The sequence below is a fragment of the Crocodylus porosus genome, unplaced genomic scaffold (assembly GCF_001723895.1).
Source record: "Crocodylus porosus isolate Cpor-Errol unplaced genomic scaffold, CroPor_comp1, whole genome shotgun sequence".
Classification (NCBI taxonomy): Eukaryota; Metazoa; Chordata; order Crocodylia; family Crocodylidae; genus Crocodylus; species Crocodylus porosus.
The window spans coordinates 62,420,366-62,442,928 of record NW_017728918.1 but is presented as its reverse complement, the minus strand read 5'-3'; the positions used below and the strand labels follow the sequence as shown (position 1 = coordinate 62,442,928).

At 39.0% G+C, this 22,563-nt stretch overlaps 1 protein-coding gene across 1 annotated transcript in view; it reads left to right on the top strand.

Moving 5' to 3' along the window:
- PHIP (pleckstrin homology domain interacting protein) overlaps positions 1-22,563 on the top strand; it is a 159,986-nt gene that overhangs the window by 68,780 nt on the left and 68,643 nt on the right. Inside the window, exons 12-15 of the mRNA XM_019537662.1 lie at positions 1,731-1,884; positions 3,148-3,282; positions 19,180-19,308; positions 20,444-20,669. Coding sequence (XP_019393207.1) covers positions 1,731-1,884; positions 3,148-3,282; positions 19,180-19,308; positions 20,444-20,669 — 644 coding nt within the window. The remainder of the gene's footprint in view (positions 1-1,730; positions 1,885-3,147; positions 3,283-19,179; positions 19,309-20,443; positions 20,670-22,563) is intronic.

Below are 22,563 nucleotides of genomic sequence, written 5' to 3'. Positions count from 1 at the left end.
GAATGCTTAAGTGTGGATCGTGTTGTATTGGCGTAGGCTTTCCAATTTTATTTTTTAGATATCTGACCAGATATTCAGCTGTTCAAATTAGCTCACCTGACATATACTTTAGCTCTTGTTACCAAGACATTAAAAGCTTTGCTTTTTAAACCCTTCAAGCCAGGGTTGGCCATCTGTGGTATGGGAAACTGCTGTGTGTGGCATGTGAGCTTCAGGCACCTTTTTCAGTGCCCCATTGTGCAAACTCTTTGTCAGGTATACTTCTGAGGGGGTGAGGCTCAGAATGCCATTGAGAGAAGGTCAGGGATTTGTGACAAACCTGTCAAAAAGGTGACTACCATTGCTCTAGGCATGAATCAAGCCAGACTGTCTAGATATCTGCATTAAAATTCATAGCTATGTTTTTGGAACCAGGGTGGAAAGGTCCAGCTTTGCTTAAAGATATGGGCAGTATCACAGTACTAGGTGATGGATAATCTGAATTGACAAAAGCATTGTCTTGCTGGTATAATAAGCAAGTCTTAAAAGGATTTGCTGGTATAGCTGTACTGCAAACCCTTCCCTTTTTTAAGTAATGTCAAGCCTGTAGGTTAGTTGAGGTGGACTGATTTTGGTACTTGAGATCCCAAAGATGTAGCTTTTTAAATAAGCTCTCTCTCCATTACATTGAAGTCTCTAGCATAGAGGTACCTTTCCTGTCTCATGTCTTGGTAAGTGTTAACACTGTTCCACCTGCCATGTCCCTCCACCCTCCCCTCCCTTTTTCTTCCCACTCTCCCAAAGGTCCTTGTAAGGCATAGGACCACTTGGAGGGATAATAACTGAATGTATTCCCAACACTTTACAGGAATAGTCTCTGGGGTGGGAGGGGTGTTTTAAAGTTTATAAATTCGGAAATACTAAGAAACGCATACGAATTATAATCCAAAATCATTAATAAACATGACATTTGAGATGAGCTACTCTTTCAGATGCAATGGGAGGGAGGTAAGGCTCTGAACAGTGGGTGAAATCCTGGCCACATTGAGGTCAGTGGGTTTTCCTGATGACATTGATGGAGCTTGGACTTCACCTGTTTGCTTAAGTGAGGCTGTGTCCTACAAAATTCTTTGAATATAAGATGTTGTGGAGTTCCATGTTCATTACCTTAGACCTTTTTCATCTGAAGGTGACCTTCTTCTCCTCTCTCTCCAACCCCAGCAATGTGATTGACAGAGCTGTAGGACAATATTTTTTTTTTTTTTTTTTTTTTTACATGTAATCACCAATAATAGAGGTTCTGTAAGCCAAAATTGCCTGTGTATGCAGACAGGTTTTTCTTCAGATTTTTCTACCTTGCTACATGTTCCATTCCATTTACATAGGTTGAAGGGGTATCAGAGGGCAGTATCTGAAGATAAAAATTACACAGATGCATCAGTGTGGCCTGTGAAACCTGCTGCTGCTTAGAATGCCACTTTATGAATTACTTTAAGAACACTGAATTGTTTTTTTCCGGTTGGGCATGTATTGTTGCACTTATTTCCATCATATGTCTAGATTTTCAGTTGTGCGTATTGTTGCAGAATGTATTGTTGCCTTCAGTAGGAAATGTAAACACTGAAAAATTTGCAATTCTGACTCTGTTTATTAAAAAAAAAAAAAAAAAAAAGTACATTTCTGGACAAACGAAAAGTTTTGGCAAATTAATTTTAATTGTTTTGAAACTCCTTTTTGCTATTTATTTCTAGACAAAGTCTGCAAGGAGTAGAAGACAAAATCACAAAACTGAAAGTAACAATGGTGGCATGGGACCGCCATGACAACTCTGTTATAACTGCAGTTAATAACATGACTCTAAAAGTTTGGAATTCTTTCACTGGCCAACTTATTCATGTCCTTATGGTAAGGTTCTTGATCTTATTTTCAACATGAAAATGCATACCAAGTTTGAGGCCAGTAAAAGCTTACCCCATATCTCCCTTTTTGAAGGTCACCATAACATGCCTTGCCAATTATTAGCTGTAGATGTTAATTTTTTTTGTTTCAATCAAAATCTAATTTAGAAATACATATACCGATACTTACCCTGAACTAACATTTCAGAGATTTGCCATGCTTGCTTTGGAGATATAAGTGTCCATAAGTGAGAAAGGAGACACCATTCTTGGTCTTGCTGTCTTGAAATTATTAGCAATGTGAATTGTTAATCTTATGTAATAAAGAAGTAAGAATTTTCTGTGCATAAATATTCCCATACCTCTTTTCTTGCTATACAAATGTACAGAATCTTTGGTACTGCTATGAAAGTCTGACTGGGGGTGCATTAATTCTTCTGTTGCATCACAGAAACCAGTCCTTGTTACACCCTCATCTTTTGGGCATGAAATAATTCTTTTACATTTATTTACTCTACTCTTCCTGTGGCCCCCTATACTTGTGCAGGTAAATGCATGATTGGATTTAATGTGTGATCCACACAATCACTCCTGCCTTGCCACATGTACGTGGTGGGAGGCACAATTGTGGGATTGCACATTAGAGCTAATCGCATCTTATTACCAGTGTAGGGGGGAGCCCAGTCCTGGGTTTCCCTGCATCTATGAGAAGCAGGCACCCACAGCTGGGAGCCCTCTTAGCTGACTGGGCCCCTGGCCATGGGGGACCACATGCAGCTGGGACTGAGAGTCCCTGCATCTGACAGGGCTCCCACCGACCGAGGTGCAACCTCTGAGCCTGGGGGATTGTGGATCCTGTGATCCCCTAGTCTTGGGGGTATGTGAAATCCTTGGTCTCACACAGAGCTCTTTGGTCCTGGCTGTGCCACCCTGCAGCTGGAACTGAGAGTCTCACAGCTAATGGAGCTCTGGGTCTCAGCTGTGAGGACCCAGGGATCCCACAGCTGACATGCTCATAATAATGTATTTCAAATTGTCCTGAGAGAGAACAGAGAAGAATATTGGATGAAGGGCCAGAGAAATGAGAAGCTAGTAGAGTTGTCAAACTGCTGTTGTATGTTTGACATTTTTATATAGGTTCACATTGTTATGACCTATTTGCATGTTTATACTGCTGATACTATAGTGATAATTGTATCTGTTTATATTATCTGAGCCATTCTTTTTTATTCTCAACAGCACATTTAAAATAATATATATTTAATTTCAGGGACATGAGGATGAAGTGTTTGTTCTTGAACCTCATCCATTTGATCCTAGAGTTCTCTTCTCTGCTGGCCATGATGGCAATGTCATAGTGTGGGATCTGGCAAGAGGGGTCAAAATTAGGTCTTACTTCAACATGGTAACTATCCTTTATTTACTTATTACAGAAATACGTTGAGCTGCTTTTCTGTATTTTTTCACTGTACTAATCCTCTAAATTATGTGGGGCAGTTGGTGCGCATGTGTGTGGCTGGAGGGGTAAAGAGGGTGACATCCTGGCTTCATTGAAGTGAATAGTATAGTAAACTCCTGTTTTACCTATAACTTTACCAAAAATGAACTTGATTGGTGATTTTCATCATATGAATATCTGTCTGTGCATATGCCTCACTTGCACAAAATCAGAGTCTTTTGAATAGCACTGGCTGGGGTTGTATATGTGCCTTGTACCTCCTTGTTCTTCTGTATGAAAGCATAAATGGCAGAGAATCCCTTATTCTCTGTCAGTTTTCTTGCTTGTTCATTGCACCAGGATGGAAACTGCTGAGTAGCTAAATTCCATCTTAATTTGGTTCTTAACTCCAGCTGGGAGAAATCACTAAGACAAACCTGACCTGGGAGCTAAACAAAGCCTAGCATCTTCCTTCAGTTGCAAAGGCTTACTGATCTGTCTCATCAGATGAGACATTAGTAGTACCAGTCCTGGATTATTTATGTCACTTCAGGACCTCCTTAGGACCATTGCAGAGATTCTGATACTATAAATGTAGGTTGCTTACAGATGTAGCCCCAAAAAAGAGGGAGGGAGCTACTTTAAAATTCATGCACCCCCATGCTGAGCCCAGTGCATGCCCAAACAAACCGCAAACCAAAAATGACACTTTACTTTAAACTCTGTGTGCCCCTGTTTTGAGCCCAGCACATGCCGTGTGCTCAGCGTTGGTTTGAAAGGGCATTAGGGGCGTTAGAGGCATCGTGTTATTTTGACCCAGCTCGCCCAACATCTGTATGGGCTGGTTACTTAGGGGGGTGGGTTTGGTGCTTTTATCTAACGGTTGAAGCACCCAATTTATACAAATGCTGTGGAGTTGAGTCCAAATAACGTGCTGTCTCTTTCAGTAAAGAGCATTTTTGTTTTGTTTTGGCTCTTGTGGGGGGGAGGGAGGGGGGACTGGGTTCTTCATTTGTTTTTGTTTTTTGTTCCTTCCCACCCCCCAAGTCTGTCAGTAGCCATAGTCCTTAATGAAGGAATCTCATTCATTATTCATTATTGTGCTTTTTAAAAACTGCTCTACTTGTAAATAAAGGGATTGCTTTGTAAAGCCTAAAGCCTTGTGACACTATATTTCACTATAGTGAAATGGGTAAAGAATTGGTATCTGGTTTCTGAACTAAGTTGTGGTATCAGTGCTAGAGGAAAAATTGAAATTGGACACAAGTACTTCAAAAAAACCTGATCTATTTAGGGATGGCATCTTACTGGCATCCCCAGACACATTACCTTTGTTGTGCAGTTGCAGTTAACTGGCTAACTGCACAATAAATGTAGACGTGCTATGTGTGCAAAGCAATTATTGCACAATAAAAATGTCAATCAGACATACAAATGGCCAAAGAGCCACGGAGTTATTGCTTGAAAAATGTAGAACATTTTTTGTAGCTGGTTTCTACCAAACTTTTAGTTTGAATGTGTGACATGTCACACAGGGTGATTAGTGTTTGGCCAGGTCCTCCAGCATCTCAGGGTCAATTTATGCTCTCATTCTCACACTCTCTTATGCTTAACTGCTTCCTAGGGATACAATAGTGGGAGCTGTCCTTATTCACTGCCCCTTTTCCCCTTCTTTAAGCAGCCTTAAGTCTGCTTCTTTAAGTAACCATTAGCACCTTTTTGTGAAAACCAAGGTGTAAACAAATTTTTAGGTGACATGCTTTATTTGTCTGAAATTGGTAAGGATTTGGAGGAGGGAATTTGTTCAGAAACTTGTGGGCAGGACAAGCACATAAAGCTCCAGGCCAGTTTGAGCCCTGCTGCTTCTGTGCAGTTTCCTTGACCTTTGCATGGGTCTCTCTGGATCTACACAAGGATTGGGGAAGTAGTTCCTTCACCCAAGGGGAGCCCAGATGACTTCTCATTCCCAGCACAGCTGGCAGGTGCTGGCAAAGCAAGTTTCCAGGATGCTTTTTTTCCCCTCTATATAGCTTCCCCCTTCAATGTGAAGTAGGTCATATGGTGTGACAGCTTCCATTGAATTATATCACTTGTTGCTTGATGGAAATATCTGCCAGGGGCTTGCAACTATTATAATGAAACTTGTTGAAGTTCCTACAAGACAACATATGACCTCAGAGAAGTAATTGCAGCAGACTGGCTGGCAGCTATTGATGGACCTTTTAGGTGACACTAGGCTAGTCCAGCACAGCAGTCAAGTCTGTAGGTGGTGATGTGCAAAAGTATCATGGCTCCAAGCATAAGGCATTGCTGGAGGAATAGACTAAAACATGTTACTTCATTATTGAGGGTATGAAGTTACTTTGGCCTCATACAGACATTCATTTTTTTCTTGGGAGGGTCACTGAGAAACCACGTGTATGCAGATATTCATGCTCTTTCTGCCAGTAAAAATGGACAGTCCAGGAGACAAATAAATTGGGAATAGTCAAGGTTAAATCACTCTGAGAAGAGCATATATCTGTATATGGTATGGCTTCTCTCAGAAGAGAACATAATAGTACTTCCAGTGCTTAAGAACTTACTTAGTGGCTGGATCCAGAAAATGTGTCCTCCCTGTCCATGAATGTAATCCATAAATACACCAGGAACAGGTTAAGGTACCTGCCTGAACTATTTTCAGAGGCAAAGAAGTGGTCCCAGGATGTTTTGAAACCACATATGAGTGTATTAATATTTAGGATCATCTGGCTGACCTATGAACATTCTAGCTCTTTATTGGATTCCACAGGGCACTAAGTAAAGGAGTAACAATGTGCTTGGTCATCTCTTCCAGAAGGTCATGCAGCTGCGAACTGGGATTTATTACCATGATGCGACCTCACTGTGCCTGCATTTTCCAGGAGCTACTAACAGTGTGACAGGCTCTTTAAGTAGACTAGGCATGGAGTAGCCCTCACAAGTGGTTGCTACATGTATCAATCACAGAATCAATATTTAACCAATGAGAAGCTACCAAAATGTTTCCTACAGAGGAGAGTACTAAGTTCGTAAACTTCTTGCAAAAGAGGCTGGAGCCCAGTTTCCTTTACCAGGACCTTACATCAAATAAAGGGCATAATTATGTTACAAATTAAATGCCACACTCTGACAGAAATCCAAAACTCAGAATTAGGCACTTAGGTTCTTCTGTACAGTGCATAGGGAAAATTACATGTCTTTTAAAAAGTTCAGTTAAAAACAAGAAACTCACCACAAAACCTACATTCTGCATGGAGAGCTTGCCGGAATTTAGAAACCTTATTCCGGGATAAGCTGTATCCATCCATACTAAATGTGTCGTGTGGATTTCAGGTATATCCATGCATATGGACTTGTCTTCTGAGGTAAGGATAGCTGTTTTTGTAATGATGAAAGAGGAGCAGCAACTACTGGTGGAGCCCATATGTTTATATAATAGCCTGAGCGCACAACCTGGAACAACTGTTGTGTTGCCCTTCCCTGCTCCCTGAGTTGGGGTTGGTTCAAATCCCTTCCTTCCCCTTGTGGGGCCACATCAAACCTCTCTCCCCTGCGGGGCTGGGTTGGGGTTGGACCATGACTGTCCCCCTGTGGGACTTGGTTGGGGCTGTGACCTGCCTGCCCTCCCTCTGCCTGTGGGGCTGGGCCACGCTCCCTCCTTCCTTCCCCCAAGGAGCCAGGTTGGGTTGGGACCCTGCCTTCTTTTGCGTGGCTGGATGGAGCCATGCTGTGGCCACTTGGCATTGGATCTGGACTACGAGGTGGATCCAGCAGCCTGGGCACTGCCCATCTGGCCCGCCGGGCAAAAAGGTTGATCACCACTGTCCTAAAGCAATCATAGTTGCTTTTTGTGAAGGCTCTGATCCTGTTTGTGTCTTTCTGAAATGGGCACTGCTCCTGATTTTTCTGGACTCTGTGATGATCAGGCTACAATAATTCTGTACATGCACAAAAGCAAATCTGCAAGTATTTGGACAACCTACAGAACAAATAGGAAAGTATCCAGTGAGGTTTAGTTCCCAAACCCTAAGAGTGACTACTGAGTGTGGATGCTTTGGTTTGTAATTTTGGACTTAGATTGTTGGATCTGGCCTGCATGCCTTGTTGCTAAAGTGGTGCCCAAGTTCCTTCCCTTCCCCTCTTCCCCCTGCCCCCCAGCCCTCAATTTGCCTCTTTTCCCCCCAGTGCTGCACAGATTATCTTCAAGGTTGAATATCAGCGTGACCTTGTCCTATCTTCATACTGACTGAAACATTTCTGGCTGTTGAATGTCTTGCCTGTGTGTATTCAGGTTCCTTCTACAGTAAAAGCCGCGTTATCCGGCACCTTAGAAACCGGCATGCTCCATTAACTGGCATGCTGGTTGATGGGGCAAAAGTGAAACAGGAGGTGCCCACTGTGGCACTTCCAGTTTCGCTGAAGCCCCACGACCCAGGGGAAAGCATCCTGCATGGGGACCCCCTCCTGTCACCCAGCATACTGACTGACACCAGGGAGGAGTGGTGGTACAGTGGGAGGGGCGGCAGCCCAAACAGGCAAAGATGCCTGTTTGGGCCTCTTGGGTAACCAGCATATTTGGTTATCTGGTACCCCCCATTCCCCGTGGGTGCCGCATTACAGAGCTTTTGCTGTATCTCTGTCTGCCTGGTCTTGATGTCTGATTAAGTTTAAATGCTTTGCAGTGAGAAGCAGTCACTACACTCATGTTGGTTCATCAAAGAGTACTGATAGATGCTGTTCTTGAAAAGTTTTGATAAATCTCATGGAGCAGAAACTTTTTGAGGAGGAAGGCCACACATCTAAAAGGAAACTTCTGCTTTATGGACAGTCAAATACCAGGACTCAGATAAGGTCCCAGTACCAAAGGTTCTTGACTGCATCTAACTCTTCAAGTGCCAACAGTGTGTGCTGGCTCTTAGTTGTTAGAATGCTCTTATAATTAACTCTGTATCAAGCTCTGAATTTTCATACCCTAGTATCAACATTTCTCAAGGGTGTGTTGCATACTTACCCTCCCCTTAAAGAACTGAGTCTGACTTGGGATCTTAATCTGGTTTTCCTGGAGCCTCCATTATGGTCATTGCCCACTATTGCTGCACTTCAGCATAAAGGTTTGATGAACTTGAAGCACATATTGTCAGACCTCTTCAAACCCCCTTTATCACATTATTGCTCTGCAGCTTCACCTAAATGAATAGGTTAATCTACTAGTAGTCTTCCCAAACCAGTACTTAGATTAATAGATTATTAGGTGCTGGGAGGGACCTTGTAGATCATTGGGTCCCGTCCCCCTGCACTAGGCAGAAAAAGACAACTGGGGTCAAGTGACCCCAGCAAGGTAACTGTCCAGTCTCCTTTTGAAGATTTCCAGGGTAGGTGACTGCATCGCCACTAGAGGGAGTTTATTCCACAGTCTGGACACCCTGATCGTTCAGGCGTTTTTCCTGGAGTTGAGCCCGAAGCGGCTTTCTAGAGGTTTGTATCCGTTGCTCCTGGTCTTCCCCAGGGGTGCCCTGGTGAGCAGCTGTTCACCAAGTTCTTGTACTCCCCTGATGTACCGGTAAGCTGCTACCAAGTCCCCTCTCAGTCTTCTCTTCTGTGGGCTGAAGAGACCCAAGTCCCTCAGCCTCTCCTCATATGGCTCGTCTTGCAAGTCCCTGATCATACGGGTGGGTGCCTCTTCTGTGGACCCTCTCAAGTTTTTCCACCTGTCCAGGTCTGCCTGTATCTGCATGACCATGGTTCCCCATAACTTGGTGTTGTCTGCAAACTTGGCCAGTGAACTTCTCGCACCCACATCCAAATCATTGATAAAGACGTTGAAAAACACATGTCCAAGCCATGTGCACCTGAGGGACACCACTGACCCCTTCTTGCCAGGATGACAGATGAGAACTCTCTGGGTCCTACCATGCGGTCGGTTTTCCACCCACTGAACTGTTGAGCAGTGAAGCCCACAATCTTCCAATTTTTCCACAAGGATATAATGGGATACTAGATCAAAAGCCTTTTGGAAGTCTAGGTATATAATGTTGACCTTCTCTCTGGTGTCCAGGTGGCAAGAGACCTCTTTATAGAAAGAGATGAGATTGGTAAGACAAGACCTACCCATGACAAAAGCCATGCTGGCTGTCATTAGAATCGTACCCTCAACAAGTGTATCGCACATAGATTCTTTAATGAGTTTTTCCAGGATTTTCAGACATTAGGCCTTTGGCATGGTAACCATCTCGGAAGACAAATATGGGAAAATGTTACTTTTTTCTCTGTCTGAAACATCAGATGTTCCTGTTTCCAGCCCTTCAAAGTTGATTTTCTTTTTGCCTTTAACCTATGGAATCCAGACTGAAGCTTAAAGAACAGTTACTTAATCTATAGTAACTGGTTCTTTGAGACACCGGTGTGAATTGCACAACTTGCGTTCTCTCTGTTTTTTGAAGTCATAAGCAGCATTTAGCTTTGACTTGCAAGAGAACGGAGTGAAACCATTGCCTTTTGTGCAGGAGCAGTCACAGACCACGTGCACAGTACTGATGGACACTGTCAGATGACTCTGATCTTGTGCTCATGGGCATCATGCCTACCTACAGTCGGATCCATAGTGACTGTGATCTTCAAGATCCACTTTAGGATAACTGTTCTGTCTTCTGATGTTCTAGGTCTTTTTCCAGAGACCTGGGTGGTCTGACTGAATCAGTCAAATGTTCATTCAGACCCCTACTGCATACAAGAACCCTGCTCCATTCTTTCATGCTAGAAGTGCTCCGGAGGAGGCATCATACTAGTAAATCTAAGAAACTGTGGAGCATTTTCTCTGACTTGTAGTTCAGAGTAAACATTGTGTCCAGTGTTCATATACTTTCCCACAGTGAATGCACTTGTCCTTATCAGAACAATTCAGCTAGCTTCAGATGATGAAATACAAAAGCTGAATGGTATAGCAAGCAAAGGCAGAGAGAGACAGAGATGGTTTAGGGGTTTTCTTATTCTTTTCTTTTGCTTTGTTTAGTTTTTTACTATTTTGTATTTACCTCAAAGGAGTTTGTCTAGATCGATAGGTTGAAACCTGCCATAAATCTTTCATAAGATCTCACAGGAAATTCCACTATAGTGACACTTGCAGATGAAGTGGAACAAAAATGCACACAATCATATTGATGAAACATATTAAGGTTACCAATTCTGTCAGAAGTTTGTGTGTATGTTTCTAATAGTAGCACTTAAGTAGCTATATTGCACACACATTTTCCTTTTAATGTATGTTTAGAAAAAAATACAAGTTTTCTTTCATAAGGCAAATGTCATTGTTTAAGATTCAGTATGCCTAAGAAGACTATCAGGAGAGAGGGAAAGAGTGAGTGAGTGTAGGTTTAATAGCATAAAAACAAAATGCAAAATGTTGAAATTCATTTAACCAGAGCAGGAGTAGAAGATGCAAAATGTGTGATGGGACTGAAATCACTTTGAAAAAATTAAGGTTTCCATCCCCTTACTTTCATGTTACAGGGCCTCATCTTGTAAGTAGATTCATGGAGGTGTGGACCACTTCATGTTGTGAAGCTCATTTACTTCTCTAGTTTGTTTTCTGTTGCAGGATGAGAGACTGCACTTTATTTTGAAAGTTACATAACTTACTACTTTTATCAGTGTGTTGCTATTTTGTGAAGAGGGAAAAAGATAATCTTACACTCTTAGTTTTGAGAAGCTTTCCAAAAATCTTTGAATTTTAGCTATTATTGAATTTGCTGGTTTTAGAAAAATAAATGTCTACTAGGAGGGTTTAAGAGTGGTGCTACTTGATACTGTGGCTTTATAAACACTACAACTAGGAAAATGCTGCAGAGGTGGTAAACTCTTCTGATAGGTATTTAGTTTCACAAGAATGTAAAAATGTTAATAGAGAATTTTTCTGTACTAAAATTATGTTATACATTTCAACATTAATGAAGGTTATTTGTTGTTTTTCACAGCATTGAATATTTTACCCTTTTTATTGTCTTTCCAAGTTTAGCATAAAGGTTAAAGTAGACTGCCTCTTCTTTCCAAGAATTTGGATGAAATGATTATATTTGTTTACCTTAAACATAAAATTTAAGTATGGATCTATCAGAGATGATTTTCCTGAACTCAGCTAACTGAAAATCACCAAGTTGCCTATCCTTATTGCATACTAAAACATAAGATATTCAAAGATGTGATGATACCTTTGTGTAAGTGCATTTAAGACAAATATCTTTCTATTCGGCCTTTTTCCCTCCAAGTCATCAGGTTTTTTTCAGGAAAGATTGTAATATTTCAAAATTACTTCATAATGTCCCTTTTTAAAGTAAAATTGTAATGACTGCTATTTCAACTAGATAAAATTAGTAGGTCACACATTTTATTAAGTTGTTTTATCATATATCTGGGTATTTTTTAAATGCCATGTAAGAAGAGGCTGAAACAACTTACTTCTGTCAGACATCCCTTTGTTTGAAAACATAGAAAAGGTTGCTAAGCCTGCATTTCTTCTGTAACGCATATAGTTTGAATATACAAGGTTTCTCAAAGATCCTGGATGGGACTGCTGTATTCTGTGTTCTGGGGCATCCCGCTGCAGTTTCTCTTAAGACCTTGTTTTCTGACATGCCTGAGATTTTGGTCACTAGGGAGGACCCTGGGGTGGTTTTAACTGCCTTACTTCAGGTTTTAAATCACCATGAGTGAGCCTGGGCCAGCCTGGTGTGCTTGGCCCTTTTGTAGCCAGGGCATGCTTCCATCATAGTATAGATATGCCTCCTCAAAGTTCAGGTAACGGTAGTGGAAGAATGTCAGTATAGAGAAGAGTTTAAGTGATGTCATATAACAGCTCGTAAAAAGACTTTGTTGCCTACCAATTTGCAGGTGCTGCATTTTTTTAGAATGTTTAATTTATAGAATATATTAAAAAAATAACCTATTTGTCAATCTAGAAAATGAAACTTTGTTGTACATAATTAATTTTTTTTTGTCCATCTTCTTACTTTCTTGGCCTGCAAAAAATTAGGCTTACACTTTTATATGAATGTGGTGTAGAAATGAGAGAAATATTGTTTTGGTTCTTAGTTTGCTTTTACAGAATACAATTTTGGCAGATTCAAATTGTTAGAAGTTTTTGGAGATAGAGTAAAATAACAAAAAAGCCCAAATGGAATAAACATTTATATTTTGTAGCATGTCATTTAAATTAAGTGAGAATTTTATTGGCACTTACTAGAGGAAGTGCATATGATATAACCTGCTCTACAAAAACACACTGTTCTAAACCTGTCACAAATACTGTTTTACGTTCTTCAGCATTACTGGCAAATACTATCATTGTTTTGAATTTTAATGAAGTAAGAAAACAACCTGGACTTCTCAGAGCTGTGCCCATCAGGGAATTTGGCTAGTCTATATTAACCAAGCATTTGACTGTCAAATATATATTTGATAGTTATATGGGGTGAGAAGTACTTATCACATCACCTTTCAGAAAATTTGGTGAGCATAATAAATCCATCTTTTTTCCCTTCAGTTTTGCTTTTATACTAGTTATAAGAGAATATGAATAAAAAAATAAGAGGCACACTCGAGCTGAATTCATCTAATCTTTATAAGAAAGCTAATACAAGTTAATCTAATTTGTGGGAAAAGTATTGAGTTAACACTAAGAAGTCCAAAAATGCAGACATGATTTTTCAGAAATGAGCTCTGAAATTAACTCTCTAAGTTCGGGACCTAATTCTTGAAAGTATTGCATTCCTAAATAAGTTGGTGTAATTGGTGTACTATGCATTGTTAATTCAGTCATTTTTTTTCCATAGGATGTATGGTGGCTTTTTTGTTTCTAGTTTGTATCATTCTTCTCATCTTCTTTTCCTCACTGTTTTTAAATATTTATATTCACATGGGATCTCTGAACCGCACTACATGTATGATTGAGGATTTAATTAGAGTGAGCAAATTAATTTATATATTCTCAACTTTGAAGTTAGTTAAAGTTTTCAGTGATGCAGTCCAAGACCATAATAAAAAAACAGTAACTGACAATACCATATATACACACAAAAGGTTGTTACCAAATCCAAAGATCAGATGGAAAAATTTAAATTTGTGAATGTAGGTTTCCTGATATCTGTGAGATTTCCATTTCAGAAAACATTTCATAGTTGTTATATATGCAGACTTGGGTCCTGATCCTGCAACTGAAATTACAAAGGTGGAATCCTTTGACTGTGCAGAACTCCATTGAAATGAATGGGGGTCCCACATGAGCTGGATTTTGCCAGCACACATGCAGTTGCAGAATGAGGACTTCTGGGTGAATCGGTTCTTTCCTTGTTCTCTTTTGAACTGCTGTATTTCAAGCTAAGATTAGAAAATGACTTTAGCCTCCTTTATGTGGAGCACGATGTTTAGCAAAGATGGTTCTACTAGATCTGGTGATGCTTATTTGTATTCTTAAGGCTGAACTTCAATTCTAAGGAAAATACATAAAATGATGATTTAAGCATTTCAGAACTGTATAACCCTTATTTTGAGGAATCAATGTTGTCAGTGTTCCATCATCCACTGATTCAGAGCATACGGGTTTATTCCTGCAAGTTGTCAATCAAGCAGAGGCTGTCATTTGCAGTTTGGAATTTTTGCACACTCCTGTTTCTTCAGGGAGTCTGGTTATAGTCTTTAGTCTTTTTTTTTTAAATCCTTGGTTGCAAGTGGACACTGTTGCATCACCATGTAAGAGAACAGAGAACGAGATGAAGAGCTCAGATGCATCCCTGCGCAGTGCTGTGTTTTATCCCCTTATTATAGTGTTGTTCTGTTTTATCCATAGCCAGAAGTCCATTTATTATAATTAAAATATAGCAGGTGACATAATTTAGACACAATGCTTTTTTCTAGCTTGCAGAAAGTCATTTTTTACTGATCTCATCAACCTAGTTCCCAGACCTTTAATGCTAGACTCAGATACTTTTCAGTGTAATCTGATAAAGTTTGCAGGTGCTCTTCATAGCATCATCACTCCAATTGAAAGGTACCTTTTTGTTTATTGGGAATACTAATTTGTCCATGTGGAACTTTTTCTCTTAGCAAGCTCTGATCAACTCTGAGGAGAGCATTCTGAGCCCATGTGCAACTCATCAGCCATTATCATATATGGGGACTGGATTCCCTTTTGGAGATATGATTGCTGGAGATCAGAGCCAATTTTTTTTGTATAGTCAGTTGCTCTTATGGGCCAGACTGGAGAGAGAGGGGAGCAAATCAGCTGTTCATTTGAACACTGTATTATTCATTTGAACACTGTTTTAGTATTGGGGATTTAGAACCGAGGTTTTCTTCCCTCCTATTTGTCAATTTCATTGTAGATCAGTAAGCTGTATTTTTTTTTCTGGGATCACACTGGACTATTTTGACATTGATGCAGGTTTCATGGTCTGGGAACATATTTGAGATGTAAAGTAATTTAAGATAAAGATCTTAAAATAAACTTTCTGTTTTTCAGTAATCTATTAAAAAAACAAGGTGGTTCTACTTTTATTTCTGTTCTTAAAGTTTTGTGATACTCTTTCTTGATATCATATCATGGGCAAGCACAGACACATTCATTTAGTCTTTATAAATAGACTAGGAACCGTGAGAACTGAGATTCCTAATGGAAGCCCTCTTAATACTCTTTTAGCTCAAGAAAAAGCTAATGCTCATTTTCTAGAATTTACCCTTGATGAAATGCCTGAGAGGATGTACCACATCTAAAAGGATTGGTGTTTGAAAATCTTGATAGAACACCTACCAATATATATCATTCTGTAGATATGTTATCTGACTGTTTTTTAAATGTATAGCTAACATTCAGGCTATAAACAAAACATATTGAATAAATTGTTGTCAAAGACTATCCTAGAAACTCCTTCAAGGCAAATAAGAACATGGACTGGCAAAGTTTTTTTGTGCTGTTGAATCCAGTTTCATGTCTTTGCAAACAGTCCTATCCTATCTCCTTTCCCTAAACTGATCAAGCTCCATCTTAAAAATAGTTAGGATTTTTGTCCCTATTCCTCCTACTAGAACGTTGTGCCAAAAAGCTTACTCTTCTGAAAAGGAGAGAAATCTTACTATTTTTATTGAAAAGTATTCAAATCTGATTCATTCACATCTTGGTTTTGTTCCTGTATTGTCATTTAACTTGAATATTCCTTTCTGTCACTAGTATTTATGGACAGCAACTATATCCCTTGTTAGTGTTCATTTTGTTAATTAAGCTTCATTTAATAAAACAAGTTCTCTTAATCTCTTTTCATAAGATAGGCCATCCATTGTATTCTTCATCCTTGTAGCCCTTTTTTGCATCTGTTCTAAAATTAATCATTCTTTAATTTTGGACACACATTTGTATGCAGTATTCCAGATAAGTTCTCACCAGTGCCTCCAACCAGTGTCAGTCATACTTAACCAAAAATATCTCTCCCCATACTTTCTTGGATTGCGTTTGCCTTTTTTCATGGCTCTATCACGTAGTAATCCTGTGTCCTAGTAGCGTACCTTGGTCTTTTATTTCCTCCGCTGCTTCTAACTAAGGAGCTCCCGGTTTAAAGAAAAAACTAGTATTATTACTAATGTGCGTGGTCATGTGCATAATCTTATTCTGATTTTGCAACTCCAACTCTTAAGGTCATCCAGTTCTTTTAGTATAATGCTTCAAATTTCCTTTTTATTTATGATTATTTCCATTTCTGTTTCTTAAACATTTCATTAATAAGTTCTTATTTCTTGTATCAAGGTTATAAATGGGAAAAAATAAGATTGGTCCCAAGACACATCTATGGGGATGTTTTGTTAGTTACAACACTAGTAGCAGCCCTACATCTTTTTTTTGTCATACTTCCTTTAGCTTGTTTCTTAATCTCTTACAGTTCTCTTATTAATGATTATCTTTATGTGAATTAATAAATTATCCTGTACTACTGGATCAAATGCTTCACTGAAGTCTAGATAATTAGATCTTGCTACACTTGCTTTATCTACAAAGCAGTTTTCTTATTAAAAAAAAAAAAAAAAAAAAGTTAGTTTGGTGTGATCAGCCTTTTGAGTAAACTCTTTTGATTACACATTGTCCTTCAAAATTTGTTCTAAATTCTTGTATACTAATGGGCCTGTAATTACCCAAATCATTTTTCTTCCCATTCTTAAAAAATAAATACTACAGTCCCCTCCTCCAGCAGTTTCAAGCAGATATTTTTAATTGATTCATCAAGATCTACAACTTCATGTGTTTTAATTCTTTCAGAATTTTGGAGTGGAGATTATTTGGCTCCCTAACTTGAAATCATTAAGCACTCTTGAGTTATGCTTCATTTAATTTTTCATCTCCCACTAGCTGTCCTGCCTCTTCTTCCATGTTCTAACTAATTCTCTTTATTGAAAACTGCTTTTTTGTTTTTGAGCTGTGCCTGCATTCTCTCTAATCTCTATCCCATTGTCACTGCATAGCTAATGCACTCCTTTTTCTTTTTGTCTCTTCATTTATGCAAATAAAGAACCTTTTGCTACTTTGTTTCTTTGCGAAGTCCTAATTCAGCTTGAGTTTTGGCAATTCTTGCTATATCCCAATGCTTTTTGACCTCTAGGGCACATCACTCTAGGTCTGATGTATTATTTTCTTCCATTTCTTATGGACTCTCTAAATCATTTTTTAGGTGATTTTATTCATTCATTTAAGGCTGAAGATCTTATATGCACGTGTTCCCCTTACTTGCTATGCTATATTCAGGTTCTTAAACTTCAGTCTAGTCCACGTCACTGAGTTCTCTTGGTTTTACAAAGTGTTCGTTCTTTAAACATAACATTCTAAGTTAAGGACCTGTATTTATCCTTTCATTCAATTTACATTGGATCACTAAATCCCAGTTTATTTTCTACATCCAGCTCCTCTGATGTTCACACTAATTGCCAAAATCAAGTCTAAAATAGCATCAACTCTTTAAATTTGAAGAATTAGGTAACAAAATCGGTTGCCTGCCACACCTAGTAGAACCTCCTACCATCCCAAAACAATTTTGAACTAGAAAGATTTTGGCAACTTCTGAAATCAAAGTATTTATATAGTACTAATAGCTAGAGAAGCTGCATTCTGGTATTTATAAGAAAGGATCAGGGTTTTTATATTTTTTTTCTTGAGACTGGTTCATTCAAGGCATCTCTCCTAAGAGAGGCAAAAACCTTATTCTAAAACTTAGCATTTCATGATAACCAATACATCCATTCTTTCTAGTTCTTGCCTTTTGTCTTATTAAAATGTCTTTGTCTTTAAAAATGTCTTAAGCTTGAGCAGCATCCTGAAATTGAATTAGTGAAGATGCTATCATTAGGAAGCTTGGTAGTGTGTTTTTATTTTCTTGGGGGCTGTTGTGGGAACTAAAGTCTATATTACTTTTTTTCGTGATGGCTAAATAGGGCTTTAGTATGAATCTGCAAGGCTTAATTCCTTCCCAGAAGTAAAGGGCCTGCCCTACTAGAGCCATAACTTCCTTATTGAGCAAAAAGGTGAGCTGCTTTTAAAAAAAAACAAACAAATCAAATAATAAAGCTGATTTACTTCACATCTACACATACACTAAGTCTAAATTCGATTCTATTTTTTTTAGTTAATGTGATGTTAAGGTAACTTTCTAGAAGGACTCTTTTAGCAAAACAGAACCTACATTGGAGAGAACTGTTTTGTGTTCCATTTTTAGTAATTAATCCAAAACCCCACTTCATTTTGATGAGAGCCCTCTGTGTGAGAATACTATCAAATGATTAAAATGACTGGGAAGAGACAGAAGGTTCTGCCACTAATACATGCATGACCTTGGGCAAAATACTTGACCTTTTAGGCTGTAATACGGAGATAATAGTACCTAGCTCATGAGAATTTGCGAGGTTTAATTCAGTGACTTTTAAAAATGGTACTGATAAGCCTCAGTGAGAAGGTACTATAGAATGAACAGTATTATGTGTGTGGATTTAATTATGTTGTTTCTATCAGTTTTTATAACCCTGCCATAGTTAGGAAAGAAGTTTTGTCTCTTCAAAGACAATGCAAAAATTCATGCCTGGGGAGAATAGGAAGGGGCTATTTGAAGAGGTGCTGAAGGCATAAAAATTCAGAGTGGTGATTGGTCACCTCTGCTTGATTGACAGGTTGCAGGGAAAAACAAAAAACCATTTGTTCTGGCTTAATGGAACTGGAAAACAGAAAATGAGTATCAGGTAAAAATTACTTTTTTAAAATATTTGCAGTTCTGTAAAAACTGGAGTTAAGACCACACCAATCTAAATCTCCCTCAACCTCTCCCTCCCTCCCACAAAAAATGAGTTGGAAGTGTAGAAGCACAAAGCTAATCTGTATATGTGGGCTGGTAATTTCAGTGCATTTTTAGTGGGCAAGTATTGTAAAGCATGTATTGCTGTGGTGCTTCTTGGCAAATTTAGTAGAAAGGTAGACTGAATGGGTGTGGTGACTGAAACCCTGAACTGGACCCAGCTCTTTGTTTAGGTTTAACAGCAGGACATCAAAGGGGAAAGTTTTACTGTCACTTCCTGTACTATGCCTATTTTGTGGATAAAGTCTGTCAGTTGCTATCAATCTGGCATCTTTCATGAACGAGCATTGCTATGCAATTCACTGAAAAGTGAATGGCTAAAAAGTAAACAGTGTACTAGAAGTAACTTCCATCTAAGAGCATATATTGTCTTTGGATATTTTACATGCAGATCAGCATCATAATTTTAAGGATTATAATTTAGCTATCCCCCATTTTTTGGTAAAAATTAATTTTGTCTGTTGCTGTATTTCAGATTGAAGGGCAAGGACATGGTGCAGTTTTTGACTGCAAGTGCTCTCCTGATGGTCAACATTTTGCATGTACAGACTCTCATGGTCACCTTTTGATTTTTGGCTTTGGCTCCAGTAGCAAATATGACAAGGTATTGTGCAAAAAATGCCCATGTTATGAGTTCAAAAAATGTGTTCAAACAAATACTTTAACTTCAAAGTTTCATTAAAAATACCACCCCAAGAAGAAAGGTATAACTTAGTTCTTTGTTCTGTACTGCTACGAGCATTTTTACCACACTGACATTTTCTATATAGCTCACTGATGCTCTCTACTTCCCGTTTCAGCTGTGGTCTGTCTATCATGTTATCCTAAAACTGAAATTCCATCCCGTTTCAAACAAAAGAGGGAGTTTAAATACTACTTAGAAGGGAAACAGTGAAATGTGTAGCACTTTTAATGTGGTTAGAGTTGGTATTTTGTGGATGGAACCATTTCTTGATTTCACCCTGTCTTTCAAACATGACCAGACTGGTTCTGGATTAGTCCTGTTATAAATAAGAAAACTAGAATTCTAACTATTGTTTAGATTAGTGAGATCATGGTACATTATATTTATGGCATCACCTGCCCACAAAATTCTTAGGAGGACAGATACCTAATATATATGTATTGTATTTTTACTAGTTATTCCTATGCATCATAGATGTTTTCTGATACTTGTGTAGGCTACCAGCAATACTGGATTGACATTGTAAACCTGACACTATTTAGATCAGTTTTCATTTTCTTTTAAAGACGGACTTTTTCAAGTATACAACATATAATAGAAACAGATTAGTTGTATTAAAACTTCTTTTGACAAAATATGATGATTAAATTGGTGTAAATAATTTTCTGCTTATTTTCCTCCAACCAAGTAGCTCCTAAAATGCAGTAATATAGCTGTAGTTGTCAGAAATACAGTGCATCATGATTTTAAAACTAGCTTGAACAGTTTACTCCTGTTTTCTGGCAAATCACTATAGCTTTTAAAATAATTCTTTTTTCCCCTCCCTAATGTATGTAGGAAAAAAACTGTAAGCATTAGATTTGGAAAAATATTAGACTGTTAGCTCTTTCCCCATAAGGGAGTAAAAGTTACTTTACTTTTATAATCACTTTAATTTTTTTTTTTACAGATCTTACTTAAATTGAATGCTTTCTGCTGACATTCTTGTTTTGAATAGTTCTGTTTTTCATCTTTTTAACTGTTTGTAATAAAACATAAATTGGCTTTGTTACAGATAGCAGATCAGATGTTCTTTCACAGTGATTATCGGCCTCTTATCCGTGATGCCAACAACTTCGTCTTAGATGAACAGACACAACAGGCGCCACATCTCATGCCCCCCCCCTTTTTGGTTGATGTTGATGGCAACCCTCATCCAGCAAGATACCAGAGATTAGTTCCAGGTCGTGAGAACTGCAGGGAAGAGCAGCTTATTCCTCAAATGGGTGTGACTTCCTCAGGTACACTGAATATTAATCCAATGTACTATAACTATGGGGACTTGGGTACTGCATTTTTGAAGGATAACCTAGTTCAGTGTTTAAATATTGATAATTTAATTAATAGGGTTAATTAAAATAGTGACCGATTCAGATTTATTGGTTTTTTTTTTTTTTTTTTTTTAAAAATTCTTTTCTGTATGCTAAATAGGTTTTAAAAAAAGAACTATATAAGTAAAGATTTGGCTTTGAGTAGCTGAGAAACTCACTGTAGGACCTGGCAGACTAAATTTGCAGTCAGTCAAAAGAAGCACCCATTACAATTCAAACCAAAGGCTCCAATCCCTGTTTTCAGAGAGAAGCAGATCAGAGCATATGAAAAATGTCATATAAATGTTGAGTAAAACTGATTCTTGATTTAGCACAACTGTAACATGCTGAACTTCTGGAACATATGTTTAAACCTAATATTTATATTATAAGAATAAGAAGATCATTAGCAGTGCTTACTATAATTTATATACATTGCCTCTTAGAACACTATGCAGTGTCCATGTTCTGTGCTCTTTGTGAATTAATCTCCTTACAAATGATGATAGTATCAGTTAGGTAAATGTTCTTTACATGTTTGTTTGAATTATGATTTCACTTCAGCTGTTTTTCTTCTAGACCAGGGGTAGTCAAAGTCTGGTCCATGGGCTGGATTGGGCCTGTGGTGGACTCCACTTCCTAACAAACCATGCCTGTGTTGCTGCAGCCAGTTTTCATGGCGAACCCAGCAGTGGCGGGGCTGTGACAGTATGGGACCAGGATTTGCATGGAGGCTGGCACCCTGGGAAACGGTGTGCAGGTAGCAGATCATGGCTCTGCCCCGGCTCCGGAGCATACTGTCACCACTGCAGGATCCTGGCCGTGGAGTAGCCCCCTGCCCAGCCATGTGCCCTGACAACTGCTGAAGCCAACCTCCGTGGAAACCGTAGCACCACGCTGTCATAGGCCACTGTTGCTGGGGTCTTCACAGAAACTGGCTGCAGCAACGCAGGCAGGGACTGCTAGGAAATGGAGTCTGCCACGGGAATTAAATTAGAAGGTGGCTGTTGCAGCTCCAGCTCTGACTTAAGCCCCCAGGATTGGAGCTGCAGCCTGCCCCACTGTGTGGCTGAATTGAGGCTGGAGCAGCCATGTGCTCTGTTCCTTGGCCTGGAGTAGGGCTGCAGCTGTGCTGGGGGTGGAGAAAACGGTGGGGAGAGGGGCACAGGCTGGGGGTGAAGGGGGAGGTCAGACATTGGGGGAAGGGGTATGGGTCAGGCCACTTAAATCCCCCGCTACCTGCTGCTGCTTTTCCTGCTGCAGTGGTGGATAGACTAATTTTAAGACTAAGTAGATTCTGTACATGCAAAATATAATGTTTATAAATCTTTCAGTGTATAGAGTCTAATTAGTGAAGGTTGTCTTTAATTCAGAGTACAGGCATACCTCGGAGATATTGCGGGTTCAGTTCCAGACCACCACAATAAAGCGAATATCGCAATAAAGCGAGTCACATGAATTTTTTGGTTTCCTAGTGCATATAAAAATTATGTTTACACTATACTGTAGTCTAAGTGTGCAATAGCATTATGTCTAAAAAAACAATGTACATACCTTAATTAAAAAATACTCTATTGCTAAAAAATGCTAACCATCATCTGGGCCTTCAGTGAGTCGTAATCTTTTTGCTGGTGGAGGGTCTTGCCTCGATGTTGATGGCTGCTGACTGATAAGGGTGGTGGTTGCTGAAGGTTGGGGTGGCTGTGGCAATTTCTTAAAATAAGACAACAATGAAGTTTGCTGCATCGATTTGACTCTTCTTGAAAATCTGTTGTTTTAGTGTAGCCATCTTTATCAATTATCTTAGCTAGATCTTCTGGATAAC